The sequence below is a fragment of the Thermobia domestica genome, chromosome 8 (assembly GCF_964235325.1).
Source record: "Thermobia domestica chromosome 8, izTheDome1.hap1.1, whole genome shotgun sequence".
Taxonomy (NCBI): Eukaryota; Metazoa; Arthropoda; class Insecta; order Zygentoma; family Lepismatidae; genus Thermobia; species Thermobia domestica.
Window position 1 is genome coordinate 47,550,020 of NC_137461.1, and position 19,071 is coordinate 47,569,090.

At 34.1% G+C, this 19,071-nt stretch overlaps 1 protein-coding gene across 5 annotated transcripts in view; it reads right to left on the reverse strand.

Moving 5' to 3' along the window:
• Positions 1-477: 477 nt before the first annotated feature.
• The window catches only part of Ald1 (fructose-bisphosphate aldolase), a 198,876-nt gene continuing 180,282 nt past the window's right edge, over positions 478-19,071 (reverse strand). For 4 of the 5 annotated variants that reach the window (XM_081768432.1, XM_081768434.1, XM_081768433.1 and 1 more), the window contains exons 5-9: positions 18,320-18,548; positions 10,775-10,896; positions 7,375-7,452; positions 5,397-5,528; positions 478-1,210 (exon numbers count right to left, since the gene is read on the reverse strand). In XM_081768432.1, coding sequence (XP_081624558.1) covers positions 5,433-5,528; positions 7,375-7,452; positions 10,775-10,896; positions 18,320-18,548 — 525 coding nt within the window. In that variant the 3' untranslated portion in view covers positions 478-1,210; positions 5,397-5,432. The remainder of the gene's footprint in view (positions 1,211-5,396; positions 5,529-7,374; positions 7,453-10,774; positions 10,897-18,319; positions 18,549-19,071) is intronic. The other variant, XM_081768435.1, reaches the window with a different exon arrangement.

Genomic DNA, 19,071 nt, shown 5'->3' on the forward strand with positions numbered 1-19,071 from the left:
CTACAGTTGTGACGCAGAGATGCAAGCAACAGTTCAGAATAGCTGTGTCGCCAGCAGCCACTACAATTCTGTCCCGACGACACGAAAAACCTTATTTTGCGTTGGCGCAAGTGTATTGAAAAATAATGTCACCATTTGTAGCTGACATTACAAGCTTTCCATTAATATCTGTATCGGTGCTATCTGTCAAACACAAATAAAGGTATCACTTTGGAGACATTACTTTCTGAATCTTCCTCGTAGAGTTAATATTATTATTTTATCGCAAAGGATTATGATTAAAGTCGAAAGTTTCACAAATGTACAGTGGATGTCAAGTATTTTTTAAAATATAGTATGTATATCTTCTTTCACTCACGAATTCTAATCATCATCTTCACACCAGCACTCAGACGACGGTCAAATATTTCCGAAACGTCATCAAGCACAATTTACAATATTTAGGTATGCTTCCGTAAGTAACCAAATAAACACTGATTTGGTGTTTTATTGATGGTTTTAATCTTCCTCCACAGCTTTTACATGGTGACATAATACACATAGATTCCAATGTACAATAATAATAGTTGATCAGTAAGCAACACAGTTACACAGAAAACACTAAATTTCTTTTAAGAAGTATTTACACTTAAGTTTGATTTTTTTTTAAAGTTCCTGCATTTCTGCTTTCCATTCGTTTTTCATAGAACAAAGAAACAACATGGAGAAATTGAATACACCATTGAAATCTATTTAATATTGTTTTGCTAGTTGAGATCACAACAGCAAATCTCAGTTGTCAGTTTAAGACTAACAACCACACTATAAATGGACACTTAATTTTTTTTACTTATATATTCTAAAGTTTGTCTATTCTGAGAGCTAAAATGTAGCCTCTTTTATAATAACAATTAATTGCTGGCGTTGCTGTTGTAATTCACATCAAAAAAGACTTTTTTTATTTTGTTGTTGTTCATTGTTTGAATCATACGTAATGATAATAATACATACATCAAACGCAGTGAAAATGTTGACAGGCTGCTGTAGCAACATACGTACTGTGATAATTGTTTGGTTTTTTGAAAAAGAAAATCAAGCGGTTTGATGATAATTTATGTTAACTTTTTTTTTTCTTTTAATATTTATGGTCCTTCACAAACAGATCTGCCGCAGCAGCTGCGCCTACGCAACTGCCAGGGACGTACTTCCCAAGAGCTGCTTCTCCGTCGGCCTACAAAAAAAAATGAAAAGTTATATCAGACAAAGGCTAATTCCAGTTAAGAGGAATTCTTTGTAGATTCGCATTTTACATAATAATAACGGAAGAAAGCACAGAGCTGATTTAACCTCTTCACGGATATGGCATCAAATGATGCCACATATGTATCGGCAAAATAATATGATCTTTTTTGTACGAAGAAGAGTGCGAACTGAAGGTAAGTAAAAACAAGTGCTTCAGAATATTATTTTTACTTATCTTCAGTTCACACTCTTCTTAGTGAAAAAAAAAAAAAAAATCTTATTATTTTCCCGATAAATATGTGGCATCATTTGATGTCATATCCGTGAAGAGGTTAAGAAGTATTGTAATATTTGGATTCCATCTAAAAAGTATTGTTACTTCAACTGATCTCAATGAATCCGCAATATTGATAACAGTCTTCAGTGTCCGCAAAATATTTAAGAGATCCCATCACTAGCAAAATTAAAATACCGCTAATTTTACAGTAATTATGTAATATCTTCAAATAGATAAAAGATAATCGAAAATTGGAACAAGAGCTCGCTAGACAATATTGTTTTACATGAGATGACGTTCTCACGACTCACTCACCTGCTTTCGATTTCCAGCTATTTAGAAAATCGACATTTATTTTCGCGTTTATAAATAGCTGGAAACGAAAAGCTACTAGCTGACTCGTAATAACGATACCTCATGGAAAATAATATTATCTAGCGCGCTCTTGTTCCACATTTCGATTATCTTTTATCTATTTGAAGATATCACATAATTACTGTAAAATTAGCGGTATTTTAATTTCGCAGTGATTAGGCCTCTTAAGGGTACTCAAAAAAAAAAATTCACATTTGTGTACTCTACATGCAACCACGTTTTTAATATCGTAATTCGATATAAATGAGAAAGTGACTGTTCGCGCTGCAAGAACCTGATATTAATCTTTTTCAGTTGAAACTTTAGTACATACTTTGTTGTTAAATAGCGATTTGTTTATTACTTTATTTATTTTCAAAATAAAGAAAAACTGAACTGATAAAATGCGTTAAGTTACGTTTATGACTGTCTACATAGGACTGTCGGTATCATTAAGCTATAAATACAGAATCTGAAGGAAAAAAATACAGAAAAAACATAAGAAAACGTACGAAATTTCTGCAATGTTGCAAGGAATTTGTGTATGGAAGCTTCAAAATGTACGCCTGGCCTTGCTAAGTGATTATTAACAGAAACCACTGGCATGAATTTGCTTACAAATTCCTAAGCAACATTGCAAAAATCTCCCAAAAAAGCTCAGAAAGTATTAGAAACCTTATAGCACATACTTTTCTTTAATACGTTGTTTTGAAAATTCTGAAGAAAGTAAGAAAGAAAAGAAGCAAATGTCCATGTTGGTTGCACAGTGAATGTGAGATTACTTTTTAATATTATGGTTTGTTGGCAATATAGGTGTCAAGCAGCTGAACAATACATGGGTTGATTACTTGGTTAGAATGATGCATAGGTTTAGGCCATAGTTCACTTTGTATGTTTCGGTGGATAGTATATTTATTTGAAGCTAGTAAATATCATTTATTTTGTAGTTTAAATTAACTATGGAAGCTTCTGCTTCTGCCATGTTTTAGCCTATAGGTGTAGCTCCATTATTTTCATCAATTTTTTTATATTGTGTTTTGAGCTAGAAAACTATTTTGAAATTATTCAGAAATCCAGAGACTTGCTGTTTACTAAACATTACTTCTACTTCAATGTGGGTTACACTAAAAAGGTGAAATACACTACAGCTATATATGTAGATATTTGCTTGGAGAATAGCATGAACACTAATTTTGCTAATATATTTAGCAACCTCTTGGAACAATGTTAATAGATTTCTGAATAGTTAAGTCAAACTTAATGTGAAGATAACAAACATATGAACTTGTGTGGAAATACAAAGCAAGACTTTACATCTCTGTTGTAACTATAATATCGCTTTTAAGTGTCAACAAGTTACTCTTTGTAGATAGGATGGCATTATACAAATGCGTACATCTTTCAAGATCTACTCTCAATTCTACGTCTAAATATTCTCCTTTGGCACTACTTACAAGCTACTAATTAGAAAAATATCGCCCATGTGAGTGTTACTAACACTATTTTTCGGACTATCGTGCTAAACTAACGTTATGTTTTCTACATGCTGCCTGGTATGTGCTCAAAATTACTTCCTGTAAAATAAGTATTTGCATTTGAAGATGCGTGCCAAAGCACTAGGTTTTTTGCCATTTAACAAGCAGTAGGAACAAGAACCTTTCCTCGAACTTAACATTATTACTTTTTGATATTTCATATGTTGGCTGAGAAAAACACGCATGTGACTTATGATTATAGAATTCCACAAGAAATAATGCGACAAGTTTTGAGGAAAGTTTCTCGTTATGATTTTTCATCTTTGTGCACTCTAAATAGGCATGTTTGAAGCAGTGTAATGTTTCTATAGTTTCTGTATAGAACTAAAACTAAACTAATATTCAATATACATAGATCATGCAGTACAAACGTATGCTAATGTAAAATTATACATTATGTGCTATTAGCTCGTCAAGAATAGGCTTCATGTGTCATTTCAGGGACAAAACAGCTAAAGAAAACTTATGTTTGGAAATATTTGCTTTATGAAAATAGCTGCAATTTACGGAATTTTACGACTATGTTAATATTATCATTCTGTTGTGTAAATTAATTTGTTATTCCTAAATTTTAAGAGTTAAGAATCTGATCTTAAGTGAATAAAGGCGTACTTAATGTGCAATACAGTCTACGAAATCCATAACAAAAATTATCATTTAGAATATTGGATATTACTCTAGGTATTTACCTATATACAATCTTTGAATACTTCTCTATTCGCGATGCTGATTTTTTTTTCTGTACCTTTCTTTCTCGTAACGTTTTCTTTCAGTCATTAAATGTCCAAGTATAATTTAATTTTCTTTCTTGTATTAATTTTAGGGAATAAATACTGTAGAGCGCTTCCTGAGTCTCGGCTATCATAAATTACTACAAAAAAGTTGGATGTTTATTGGGAACAAAACCAAAACACTGAAAAATGGGCAGGTAGTACTTTGAACTTGACATATTCCTGTATTTTGTTTTATATCCATGATATAATATTGACATATCCGAATATTACGTAAGCAGACAATGGTTATTTAAGAGGTCTCATTACGGCGAAATTAAAAAGCGCTAATTTTACAGTAATCATGTGATATCTTCAAATAGGTAAAAGATAATCGAAAAGTGGAACAAGAGCTCGCTAGACAATATTATTTTACATGAAATACCGTTATCACGGTTCACTTATCTGCTTTCGATTTCAAGCCACTTAGAAAAACGGCATTTATTTTCGCGTTTCTAAATGGCTGCAAACGAAAAGCTCCAAGGTGACTCGCGATATCGGTACCTCATGCAAAATAATATTGTCTAGCACGCTCTTACTCCACATTTTGATTATCTTTTATCTATTTGAAGATATCACATAATTACTATAAAATTAGCGGTATTTTAATTTCGCAGGATTACGCCTCTTAAAAAGATTACGTTTCTCAAGTTTGAAGTAAACTATCATATAGATATAATTATTTAATGGTAGTAAGAAATATACAGTAAATAATTTTAAATTTACCTTTAACAAAAGGTACGCTTCAATTTATTTAACACCGTACACATATTTACGTAAACTGACATTTGATGCTGAATATCTTACGGAATATTACTCAAATAAACAATGAACTTAGATATATCATTGATTGAAGGAGTAATGGGAACGTCAGCATCGTGGCCATGTGTTCCCGGAACTTGAATGTACTTAATTTCTTGAAATAAGGGTAAAATTGCAATTGAGAAGGGGGGAGGGGAATCAAGTACAGCACATTATGATCAAAATTTCGAAGAATCTACAATTTTGTTCAGCATATAGCAATTATTAAATCGACAAAATATTATTTTGAAGAGTATTCTAAAACATGTGAAACAACGAATTTATTCTTGTAAAGAGTGACTACTCAAATATGCATAAATTATCCTGCTGATCCAAAAAGTTTAAGCAAGACAGAATACAACTGCGCTTAATCTTGACGAGCTAAATGAAATAAAAACAGGAAACATAAATGAAAAAAGGAAAGCAGAGCTAACAAACCATTAAAAGGGTAAGGTAGTCATGCAGTGAGAATGTTTAGTAAGCGTGTGATTTCACAAAGTTTGATTTTTCTGCAGCTAAGCTTCTGATGCTACCGCCTACATATTTGCCTTGGCAAGCCAAACCATTCGCCTGCAATTCAAACAACATATAGACTTTTTATATTTGCATAACATATACATATATATACGTATCAACACATGCATGAAAATGAAATTCTACGTAGTAATGATAATACTAATAATTCTGACTCTAGCTATCAGTCCCGAGTTGAAACGTCGACTAGATTACATAAACACACTTACGTTGGGCTCTGTTTTTAATTTTTGTAACTAATAATTTCGGTGGTTTTTCTCTCTTGTCATTCTAAGAATACTTAGCAAGGATGTTAGGAAAATTAGTTTACAAACTATGAAAATATATTAAAGTGTTACTTTACATTCGAAAACAAAATCATATTCCTTTAAGCTATGTGGTTTCTAGTACCTCAATTTTTAGAAAAAAAAAAAAAAAAAAATAACAATAAGAATAATTTTCAACAATATTTCATGAACTTCGTTGTACAGTGCATGTACAAATTCTAAGGCACTTTCTGCTCACTAAACTTCCATCTCAAGAAATACGTATATGGTTATTTGCCCATTTATTCTTAACTATAGTGGTACTGGTAATGAATATGTTTTATTACGCAATGATTAGATTTATCATTTGAATGTTAGAAGTTAGTTAGGTTTTCATTATTATTATTTCGTGCATTCAGTAGCCATTTATCCGTTTTCTACGGAGACCATCTGACGTAAATGACAAAAACTTGTAGATCGGACGCTTCAACTCAGGTAATAGAGCCTTTAGAAGTCTTCAAAAAGTTCTAGTGATCAGAATGCATATAAATATTTTAAAACAAAACTGACAACTTTCATGCTATAAAGTTATTTACAGAGCAAATTAAAATTAAAACATGTAAAATATAAAAGGTGGATGTAACATTAATATTCAGTTAGGTATAATTGAGTATTATATGAACCATTTAGATGCCAAACCGATTAACTCCATCAAACTATATTTTTCAGTAGTGAGCATTTCAGTAATTTAGATACAATGGGCCTTATGCAGAGTCGTTTTGACGCGTAATTAGTTACATACTAAAGAGTTCGACTAACATAAGTTTCCTTCTGTAGTGAGGCCTTTAGTATGGTGCTAATCATTCGTCAAAACGACTCTGCATAAGGCGGAATGTATTTAAATGAAAGTGATCAGATTGTTTACGCATTCTAGTGACAAATTGTTCAACTATGGAGTTAATCGACTTTGTATCTTTTCCAAGTCAAAAATTTGTAGGGAAAAAAAATGGAGTTAATCGGTTTGGCTTTTGAACGCATCATATCTGCAAGCACATAATATTTAGTCGAGTACAAGAATACAGCTATTTGATATATATTTCAAAGCAAAGACTTTTAACATAATGTTTGGTTATTAATATCCTAACAGCGAATAAATGTGGAAATTATGCAAAAGCGCTAAAGGCATTCGTAATATGGTTAAGGAGAACGGAGAGAATTAAATTGCAAAAAATACATATTAATTAAATTATATCATTATTTTGAAATGTCCAAGAAATTCAAGAACTATTCATTGTCTTCAGCAGTGACAATAATATAATTCTATCATTAATTCTATCACACACACAATTTCAAGCATAAAATGTTACCAGTACAACATAATGTATAGTACTGTTATTTTTAAAAAAAATCAAAATTTGATCATGTATCACTACTTCTCTATTTAGAAGCAATGTTCAGTGGAGTGTTAACTTGTAGGTTACCTAGCACATTTGAACTTTTTCCTCTCTCTTTTTAATGGTCAGTAAGGAATCGGGATTTGAAATTCTGATAGACACTGTGGTTAATATTAAATCTGAACAGCTGAAAGTGTTTGAGCACACGCATACAGAGGATCTTAAAAGAATACAGTTACATACCTTCGCTCTCTTAATCAGTTCATCCTGCCCGGCCTTCACGTTATCATCCTTGCCTCCCCATGCTCTCAAAACAGAAGCCTGAAACAGAAATATCCACAGAATCAGCTTCTGTAAAAGTAATTATTTTAGCGGCAATACAACTGCATAGAGTTAAAGCAGAAACTGGATTTTTTTTTTTCTCTAATAAGTAAAACTACTTTCACATCTCAATAAAAGTGTCAAAATAATAATATTAAATTTTCAAAATCCAGTTTGCGCTTCATTTACCTTAAAGAGAAGTATTCATTATAACAGTGGTTCCCAACCTTTTTTGACTGACGACACACTTTACTGAACGAGCACGACCTCACGACACCCTTATTTGATTTTTTATTTATAATAATATAAATTATCATAATGTAAGCCATAAGTTTTTATAAAGTTATGACTATATAGTACTGAGCATTGCTGCCACCGCTGGAGGCACTGACTGGTACAGTCCGCCGCAAAAAACCTGCAACATGAGCATGTAAGTTTGTGAAACCATGCTTAACAGCACAGGGAATCAACATAACGTTTAAGTGGCACGAATCACGCCAGGAGAAACCTCGACGTCCTCCGCTGCACACTTATTTTGGAGCAAAAGACTTTGTAGTTTCACAATAAACTTACATGTTCATGTTGCAGGTTTTTTGCTGCGGACTGAACAATCTCTCAAAATTGATTTGAATTATTAAATGCTCCATGATTTTTAAGTTCTTAAATTTTTCCACGTATCAGTTGGGAATCACTGCCTTATAATGTCAGTAGTACTTTCATTCCCTGAGGCAAGAACCAACTAGTCACGAACGATAAAACTATCTACCAACTAGCCACTAGTTTTGTGGTTCTTCCTTAAACTCTAAAATTCATGGGGAAATAGCTACTTCTACGTACACTACTACGCCTCACGGTTTCGAGTTGTTGAACACAAAAATCGCTATATTACTACCAAAAATCATATAGTGAAAAGATACAACACTAAAATGGTATACTACATGTAGTTTCACTGAATGCTTCATCAGAGAGCCAGAGTTGGTAGGAAGTGGTTTGTTTTCGAGATATGGCGGAATAGCCTAAATATAGAATTGAAACTGGAACGCGTTCGGTCCTCCATTATTAGCTCCCTCACCCAAGGTCTATCATCTAGTTCCAACCTAGTCTCCATAGATGTCATTTCTACTCATGGTCTCAGCCACCGACACATTGCCCACACTTCAGAAGCCCAGGATAATTCCTCTTAGGATAGCTACGTTTGTCCTAACAATTAAAAAACTTCACATTTAAAAATCTACTACTTTTAATTTAAGAGCAATGTCATAAACACTAATATTACTACTAATAAAACTGTTAAACTTTTCGGATTTCTCGAATAGTGTAAAAATAAATAAATAAATAAAATTTAGAAGGTTCTGCGTGTTACAAAAAGAGAGACTTTAATATGACTAAGAAATTTAAGAAATTTTTGGTGGCAGCATTCAAAATAGCTTACAAATAAATCATTAACTCAGACAATATACTAGCTTGATCAGGAATTTATCATTTTACTTGCCTGTAACTGTGTAAAAATATTTTCTACTTACTAGCTTCCGGCTCTACCCTAGAGCTTTGCTCACAGAGAATACAAAAAGGACGAAAAACAATAAAAACACTAAAAAAATAGTAATAATAAATAAATTTTAAAAAATTACCGAGATAGAGCCACGGATCTTATAAAATAGAGGATCTGCCCTTACAACAAAATCTTGAAGCCATACTCACAGTTTCGCCACCCCTACTCTGCCCACTCCACCCAATAGGATCGCAATGTTTTGAGCCAACAATCATGGCGGAAACAAAAGTAGCCAATCAGACGATGGCGGAAACAAGAGTAGCCAATCAGACGTGCCAATGCTCGGTTGTTTTTTGGCTTCATCGATTTAATAGGATGACGATACATATGGGCAGATCCTCTATTTATAACATCCTTGGATAGAGCAATGTCAAGAACAGCTTGTCCTAGCTGCCAGTCACATCTCGAATACAATTATGACTAGCAGCTAGAACAAGATATCCTTCTCATTGCTCTACCTCGGTGAGTCCGTTATTTTTCATTTCCTTCCTTTTATTTTATTGTTTTTCTTTCTGATTTTATTCTTCGTGAATAAGGCTCTAGGGCAGAGCCGAAAGCTAGTAACTACAAAATATTTTACACAATTACAAGGAAGTAAAATGATAAATTACAAGTAATTGAAATCATTGATCACTGGTACGTAAGATTATACAACCAAATCAATATTAACAAATATTTAACAAATATGCATTCAAGTATTCGAAGCATCAACTAATCTTGTGGAATCTTCGAATTTTATCTCAGAACTTGGTGATTTGTTTGTTTATCTTTCAATAAAGTATAAATATTTACACGATATGTGAATTCTGTGCAGCGTTTAATTACGATCATGTATATGCAAAATCACAAACTCACTTTTCATCTTCTTATTACATCACAGTCTATTAGTCACTTGCACATATTAATTGTAATTTTCACAATCATCGTTCATATATCGTTAATTCTATTTCACATCACGCTAAGAATATTGACCATTTCACTAATGTTAGTTATTACTGATAATAATAGGATATAAAAATGATTATCTTAAATAATAATAATAATAATAATAATAATAATAATAATAATAATAATAATAATAATAATAATAATAATAATAATAATAATAATAATATTATTATTATTATTATTATTATTATTATTATTATTATTATTATTATTATTATAATTATTATAATTATTATTATTATTATAATTATTATATTATTATTATTATTATTATTATTATTATTATTATTATTATTATTATTATTATTACTAATAAGGTAAAGTGAAATAATACACGTATGTTCTGTAGAAAGGACTTTCATCTGCGTTTATAAACATATATGATTTATATTCACACATGTAAGAGACAACATGTTTTTTAAATATCAAATCTAGAGGTGTTGATCTTAAATATGTGATTTAGCTTAGACCTTTAAAATTTCGTTGACTCTCGTTCACACACTCGTTCAGTATGTTTAAGGAAAATTTATGAAACTGGTTGTGATGTTAGAAAGCACACTCTTTATCACTTCGATGTTATAAGACACAACTTGATTTAATTTTAAGTTTAGCATCCCTTTCAGCAGAGGCTATATGGACCTACAGCTTAACGTGAGATCCGAATCTATAATCTCTTCCCCGGAAAACTAATCGCAGCCTCGCACGCCAAAGGCGCGGACGCGAACCGCTTAACCACGGTGGAGTTTAAGACACAACTTAAGATGGCTGGAGATGGAACATGACATTTCCCCCAACAACAGTAAAATTAGTGAGTGTATTTACCTGCAAGGCTCGTCCATAGCTGAAGGTGAGAGCCCATGGCTTCTTGCCAGGAAACTGGTTGATAGCATTCAGATTTACGGACGCCTCTTCTTCTGACTGTCCACCCGACAAGAATGTTATGCCTACAAGAGTTATATTTTATTAGGTGAAACTTAACAGCTAACAAATGAATGACGCTTATTTCAAATGCTGTTTGTTTCCTACATGTTTCGTATTATATATTTGATCTATTTTCATACACACACAAAAGTTACAATACCATAGCCAGTATAACTGTATACTACATACATAACTTTCCAAAATTTGGTAGTTTTTTCTGTAAATTTTAGAATTTCGAGTGTCAAATTAAATTAGTTTTTAACGAGACCAACCACTTTATAAATAGTTGCATAAATATAGAAGAATACCTCAATTAACCACGGGAATACGTTAATATTTTATCATTATAATATAGTTAAACTACAGTGCGTGCACTCATTTTTAAATGAAAATTACACATTTACCAAACTACACATTTGATGTATTCGAACCTAAGTGTAAAATTTCGTGTATAATTACCTGTCGAATACGCATTTAAAATGAATATATTCCCCCGTGTTACCGTATATAACACAATGCTATACGATGTGTATGAATATGTACATCGAATGTAGATATTCTACATATTATATTATACATATTACACTGAAATTCTACATTCGATGTACACTCATGTCCAAAATTATTGTCGCATGTCTATAAATATGTTGTTGTAGGAATATAATTTGATAACGAATTCGCCCGGTATTTCTTACAATGTTAGTACGTGTACAATCGGCAAAGACATGTATGTGGCAAATTTCATGTCAAAAGAACAGTAAATAAGAACAATAAAACGAAAATAAAACTTTCTTGTCCAATTAGCAGCATTTGTTTCACTCATTCTAATTTTCGTATTTATAATTCTTTTCCTATGAAATTTACCACAAATATACATTTTCCGACTATACACATAGTATCAGTATTAAAAGTGAACTGCAAAATCATTATCAAATTATATTCTTACAAGAAGAGAGTTATAGATATGCGACAATCACTTTGGACATGAGTGTGCATATTCATACACATCGTATAGCATTGTGTAATATACGGTAACACAGGGGATCAGTGGAATAGTTCTTAGTAGATAAATGTTACTACTCGGTAAATGAACTTTTTGAAGACAATGTATAAATGTTTTTTTTTTTTTAATTATATTATGAATGTGTAAGCTTATAAAAGTCCTAGTTATGTATGTATTACTCTATCTAAGTTTTTTTACAGCATATATGTAATTATTTTGTAATTTTGACAATTGTATGCGTACTCGAGAATACTCTAATTTGTATGCAAAACAGGCAAATAAATAAATAAATGAAATAAATATGTATAATATGTAGAATTTCAATTTATAATTTTGTAAGCCACATATTCCGAATTTGTAGTATCTTATACGTATCTTTGTACGTGTCTTGGTATTACCAGATGGATATACGGCGATACGAAATTTTACTTTAACTGGAGATTTGATTGCGTTGTGCTGACCAAATAACCTGCACATATTGCACATAAATGGCACAGAAAATAGTCATAATATAAACAAAGAAGAAAAATAGAGGATTAAATATTTTAAAAATTAATGTAGAGCAAATTATAGTAATCACCATATTATTACTACTACCGCTACTACTTACGTTATTTGATTGGATCAGAATATGAAATTAGATCAATTTCTAGTTGTACGTCCTATGATTATGCTTTATGGCCTAAGGAACATGGATGAGTAATGAAAGCGAATGATTAGGATTTAGAAATTAGATTTCTGGGCTTTCGGCAATTCTGGCTATGTTAGCCCGTCATACATATGAGGGATGACATCCCTCGGCGATCACACTATCCGAGGAAAGGGAGGTTGAGGCTGTTTAACGTCCTGTTCAGCAGCGAAGCTATATGAGACGTGGACCTACTGATTAACGTGGAATCCGAACCACATGAGCTCCTGCCGGGAATCGAACCCGGGTCTCCAACGTCATAGGCGCGTACGCTAACCGCTTAGCCACGAAGGAGCTCATCCGAGGAAAGGGAAGGAGGTGACCTGAGACTTGTAGGTACCATCCCGGCATATGCCTGGTTTGAATGAAGAAAACCTCATTCAGGATGGCTGGTCTGAAAAGGCTTTTACCCTTTTTCGACCGAGTGTCCCATCGAGAAACGAACTCGAGACCGCTAGACGAGAGTGTTAGCAAATACGCTACGCGGAGCCACAAAAGGAAGTGAATGATTACGAAACAATTGGTGGAATAAGGATGTAGAAGGAACTGGGAAAACCCATAGTCACGAAGTTGTCCACCACTTCGGCCTGCGATCGAATCACGGAACTATCGCACTAGAGGTGATCACTAGAACTGAGCTACTGTGGTCCTGGTTGAATTGGAGTTTAGCATTCCTTTCATCACCCAGCCTACATAAGACCTGGACCTGCAGTTTACGGTGGAATTCGAACAACCGTAATGCATTCAAACTTCAACTCTCTTCTACCGGGAATCGAATCCGGGATCTCGTGCACCAAAGGCACGCGCTAGTCACTAGTTCAGTGGGAGAGCTATTACTACTGTTTACGTATATTGTAGAAATATGTAACAACTCCTTCATGGCTATGTGGTTAACGTTGTCTTTGACGCAGAAAAAAGGGTTCAATCCTTGGTAGGAGTTCATGTGGTTTGCATTCCCATGTTAAGCCCTAGATCCAAGTCTCATGTAGCCTCGGTGATGGCAGGAACGTTAAACTCCAAATTAACTAACGAATAAACATGTAAACCAACTTACTATTTACATTTCAATAACATATTACTTGTAATTTTTTGTAGTAATTGCTTAAACATATCTACTAAATTCAGCATATAGATGAATATATAAAACAGAGTCGAAATAATATATTCCAAACCCAGCAAGTTTAATATACCTGCGTTTATATATAATTTGAGAAACTTTCCTACTGTATACGCAGAATATCAAATATAGGTAGTGTCAAAGCCAGCTGCCACGGTCAAGCTGCTTAAGGCATTAGGCTGGAGACTGCAAGACACGTGTGTCGGGTTCGAATCTTCCTAAGGGAATGGATGTTATGTATTGTATTTTTATCCATCATTTCAATATCATTCATTTTTCATCGTCTTGTTCGACTACATGAACAGGAAAGTGTAAAACAAGATTCAGAAACATTATATTGGCAGTCATTATGTTAATTTTTAGTCAAGTTTCAAATAGATCTTCCATTTCATTCCATCTAGACCGCGAGTGAAGATAACTGATTCAAGAAGCTTGAAAATGGGAGGGTTCAGAACACCACACACACTAACGGAATTCCTTTTTGTTATTCTTATAAATTACATAACTTTCAAAGAAGCACTTCCCTATGTCCGTACATCTCATCTATGATACAAACAACTCGTAAGAGCAACAAACTGTAGTGCTGCAACCCTAACAAGCTCTCGTCAACCAGAAGACTAGCCATTACTGGTTAAACTAAAACCCAATATTGAGATCGTTGCCTCGTGAAATGTCCAGGATAAAACTAGTTTTCTGTAAAGTCTTAGAATCCTTAAGACTAAGTCCTTCAAAGAACAAAGTTGATCACAGATCATCCTCTGCTTTTATCGATTTAAGAAGAGTTAAAAAGAAAAGTGTAGGGGTTTTAACAAGGTCCCAAGGAATAACCAAGAATAACCTAGGAATGTTATTCTGTATTTCGAACTGAGTTGAAATCTGTACTTCTTAAAACATTGTGTCAAATGGAAGCGAAGAGATTCAAAGATAAAGTGCACAAATTTTCTCAATTAAGGTGGTATGAGACTAAGAATGTAATACTCATAGGCAGGCGCGGATCCAAGGGGGGGCTATAGCCCCCCCCATGACACTCAGGTATACACTGGATAAAGCGGCAAACTATGGTTTAGCCCCTCCCTTGACCATATCCTGGATCCGCCACTGGTCATAAGCATATTGCAGCCGCGCTGTATTACAACAGAAACTACTCAGTGTTGCATTACGACAGAAATTACTCAATAGTTCAAAAGAACGAACCTACGTAATGGATATAGATAATGCTTTTGAACTATTAACACAAAGCACACCTATTGATATCGTTATCATGACCTATGATGGCGTCACAAAATCGAAGTCCATCGAACGCAGATAAGTAAGACCTTGACACTTCTGGTAAATGGATGCTATGTCCCTATGAACCTGCTTCCATTTCTCCCCTCACCCCTCAAAAAAGAAACTAAGAAATTTCACAAAAATTGTAGGGAGTAAAGGAAGTTTCTGTAGGGAATGAAGGCTGGGATTAGTTAATGGAAGTCGGAAGCAGAGATTTTTACAGTGCCGGATTTTTTAAAGTGAAATTTTCTGCAAGAGTGTATTGTTTCTTGACAGTTGAGAGATTATCCTAAGTTGGAACGCGCTGACGAGATAATTTTGAAGTAATTGTTAAAGCATTATGTGGTGTGGAACAGATGAGTTGCAGAATGGCCAAACCATACCGTAAACAAAGTTTGATGTGTGAGGGTGAGAGCTCTTGAAGTATAGGTATTACATACTGTTGGATGATGTTAGTTGTCACTTGTCCCAAATTAGGCGGGACAACCCGTATTTTGGCGCCACCTGGCCCGAATTAGGCGGGACATTGAATTTTAATTGCTACTTGTTCCGAACTAGGCAGGATATCCCCACTTTTGGTTGCTCCTGTCGCGAATTAGATAGGACATCTCGAATTTTGGTTGCCACCTGTCCCGAATTAGATTGAGCATCCTCAGTTTTGGTTGCCACTTGTCTCAAATTAGGAGAGAAATCCCAAATTTTAAGGAACTTTTAGCATCCCGAATCACCCCCTAAGATGGACGCATTATATGGCAGAATCTCGAATTATTCAAACACTTGTAAAATATGCCACAAAAATTCTCAGTGACATTTGTAAATTTCGACTCACGATGTGTACCTACAACTTTCAAGATTCAGTATGGTTCTATCGTTGAATTTTTCGTGTTAGCAGTGAAATCCTAGCCAATGTTATTCTTTGACCGGTTATTCGTAACTTCTATTCAACTGACCGCCAACAAGCTGAAACTTCTGTTTCGTACGTTTTTTGCTTTAAATTTTAATTTCAATTTTCATTGATGAATATACATATTCCTTTATATTACTCTTCATAAATTGTTCCATATACACATTTGGGTATGAGGAACCAACGATCTGAACATGTTCGATTAAGTGTGCCTCGCTGTACGCTTATTGAAAGGTATCAACCTTAATTGATGTCTACGTCAATTTTGAGACGTCCGTTCTTAAGTCTAACATTCATGGCAGCTGAAGAAGGATCAGGTGAATTTGACAGGGCACTTATTTAGGGACTATAGAACTGTCCTACTGCCAGTTGGTCGGGGACTTACACTTGAAAATTTTCTATGGATCGAAGGCAAAGAAGAGCGGAACATTTGTTGTTTTTGGCGTCCCATTAAAACAGAATCATACGATCGTTCTTGATTCAAAGATGTTTATTTTCAAATGTGAAACTGTTCATAGTTAGGAAACACTGGGCATACTGAATCAAGAATTCTGAGTTTTTGAGATTCGGGGCGTGTGTTTTGAAATTCAAAGGCATTAAGTCAGTGAGTAAGTGGGATGTTGACGTATAATAAAGTTACGTCTATGGAGGTTGGGATAGTACTAGAAGTTATAGAATCGATGATTAAACAAGTAACGGATAGGAAGTGACTGAGGTATGATGCATGAGGGCGTCTGGAAGCAAAGATGAGATGACCTCCAATACCAGAAACAATAGGTCTTCCTGAGTTGAAGGATTTGTGTATTCTGGAAAGAAGACAGAATATAAGGGTTTTGATTTATTTTGGAGTAAGGTTCAAAATAATGGGTTGAGATAGGCTCTCCAGTGAACCATGGCTTGATAGCTAAAATTGGACTTGCCTAAGGATTAGTGATTTTATTTTCACTACTTTCTGGTAACTATTTACATTTCGGGATTCCATTCTTCCAATCAAATGACTAGAAAGTTAGACGTGATTTCCATTCGGTTAGCATAGCGATGAAAGCCACGTTTTGCCTCTAAACAAACACGCAAATAGCAATGGTGATTGGTGGCCGGCACGTAACAGAATAAAGCACATTCGAAGCTCAAGACGGGTAAAAATGGAATTCAAGAACTAAGGGGACGATTATTAATAGATACAGTCTTCCCGGGCAACATTATAGAATACAGGCCTAAGGAGGAAGGTACGGAAGCAAACTTTCATGGGTAACCGACTAAAGCCCAGCGTTTTAATACAGAAGAAATTACCAAACAAGGTTACGATAACCAATTGTTGCGATAAAATATCTGAAATATTCTTTAATATAAGTAGGTTAAAAAACACAGTTCTACTTATGACACATTAGCAGGAAGATCTTGAGCAGGAGTCGCAATCTACGCCCCATGGGCTAAATATGCTTTTCCTTTCCGTAAGATTATTTTTGAAGTTTGAAAGCATCTATCTGTGTTAATTATTAACAATATCCCATACAGGAAAATATTGCCGACCCCTTGTATGGAGGATTATGTTTGAAAAGGGTAAGAAACAAATTAAAAAGAACGAAAAAGTTCTTCCTGTGATATCTTCGTATGATTCTAATCATTTTTTTTTTTTTTTTACCTTTATTTATTTTTCTTGAGTTTTTACTAAGAGAACGCCATCACCTTGCCCCCCTCCCCCCTCATTTTCATCTCTGGCTCAAAAAGGGTCCATGTGGGTCCTTTCACATGAAGTTTCCTCAGAGATTTTACATAAAAATTAACTGAAAGAAGCCAAGATGGCGGAATGCGCAGTAACGTAATTTTATGTATCAAATTTTATTGCTTCACTTTGACAGTGCTGTAGAGATAAGCAATGGCCTTTCCATTTACATGTCCCCCTGGCCGAATGGCTAAGCACGTAATTTATGTGCGCGTAGTCCCAGATTAGATTCCCAGTATGAATACATGCCTCGAGTACAAAACCCGAGTAATGGCTGGAATCCAGATTTAAACAGTAGGTTTGGTACTTAAAGGAACATCTACTGGAATCAATCAACCAACTTTCTATTTATATACAAACTTTACGGCTACAAACTTGAAACAACTTTTAACAGACAATAAGAATTGCGAAAATTCTCTTACGTATGGGGTTTTTACTCATCAAGGCAATAGTGGTTTAGAAATATTAATCTATTGTTATTATACTGAGGAAAATTGTTATGAGTTACAGACAAAGGTTATGAGTTGCAAGCATAAATAGGACGTGATATCAGTTTCTTAGCCTATGCTTAGAGAAAAATACTAAATAGTTACCCTAGTTGCCCAGAATTTGGAAATTTTAACAAATTTTAAGAACTAGACACTTAATGACTCTTGATGCACGCCAAGCAGATTGGCTCGGATCGAATTCGAACCGTTAACATGATTCAATAAAGTATCGTTATCTACTGCAGTCACCTTACCTGGCACTGCAGCTGGAACCGTTCTCTGAAGTGCTGTGACGGTAGCACGAGCAATGTCCTCAGGAGTATACTTCTTCGTGCATGACTGTCCGGCTGTTACCATGTTAGGCTTCAATAACGTGCCTTCCAGGAACACGTGATGGTCGTTCAAGGCCTTGTAAACTGCTGCTAATACAGTCTCTGTAACCTTTTGTGCTCTGTCTAGGTCGTGGTCACCATCTGGAAGAACCTGTAAGGAAATATTTTGTCAGTCTTCCCTTTAAAATACACTACACAAACAACTACTATCACATTTCATTTTCTGTGAGGTTTTAGTGGTGCGTACAGCAATTAACATTACTTAATATTAATCTGTATATAGTAATTTGATACTTTTATCTGGAAGACAACTTGGGGTATCTGAAATATAGTGACTATAGCATGTTTATAGTTGTAATATTTTTGAATTCATTATTTAAAAAAAAGAGAACAGATTTATAGGTTACTTGTAGTAATTTGTAAAAAAAAAAAAAAAAAAAAATGTTTAGGCCTGAAGATATTAACCTTCCCATCTCTGTATATTTTAGAAAGTTTCGTATGTACGTACACATGATATGTTTTAAAGTAATGAAGATTTTGACTCGTATTATATCAGAATTTCTACACACATTTACACTTGCCAAGATTTCGGCTAACAAAATCCAATCACAAATTCTATTCGAGGGAATGAAACTGTACAACAAATTACCATACAGTATAAGAAATTATATATT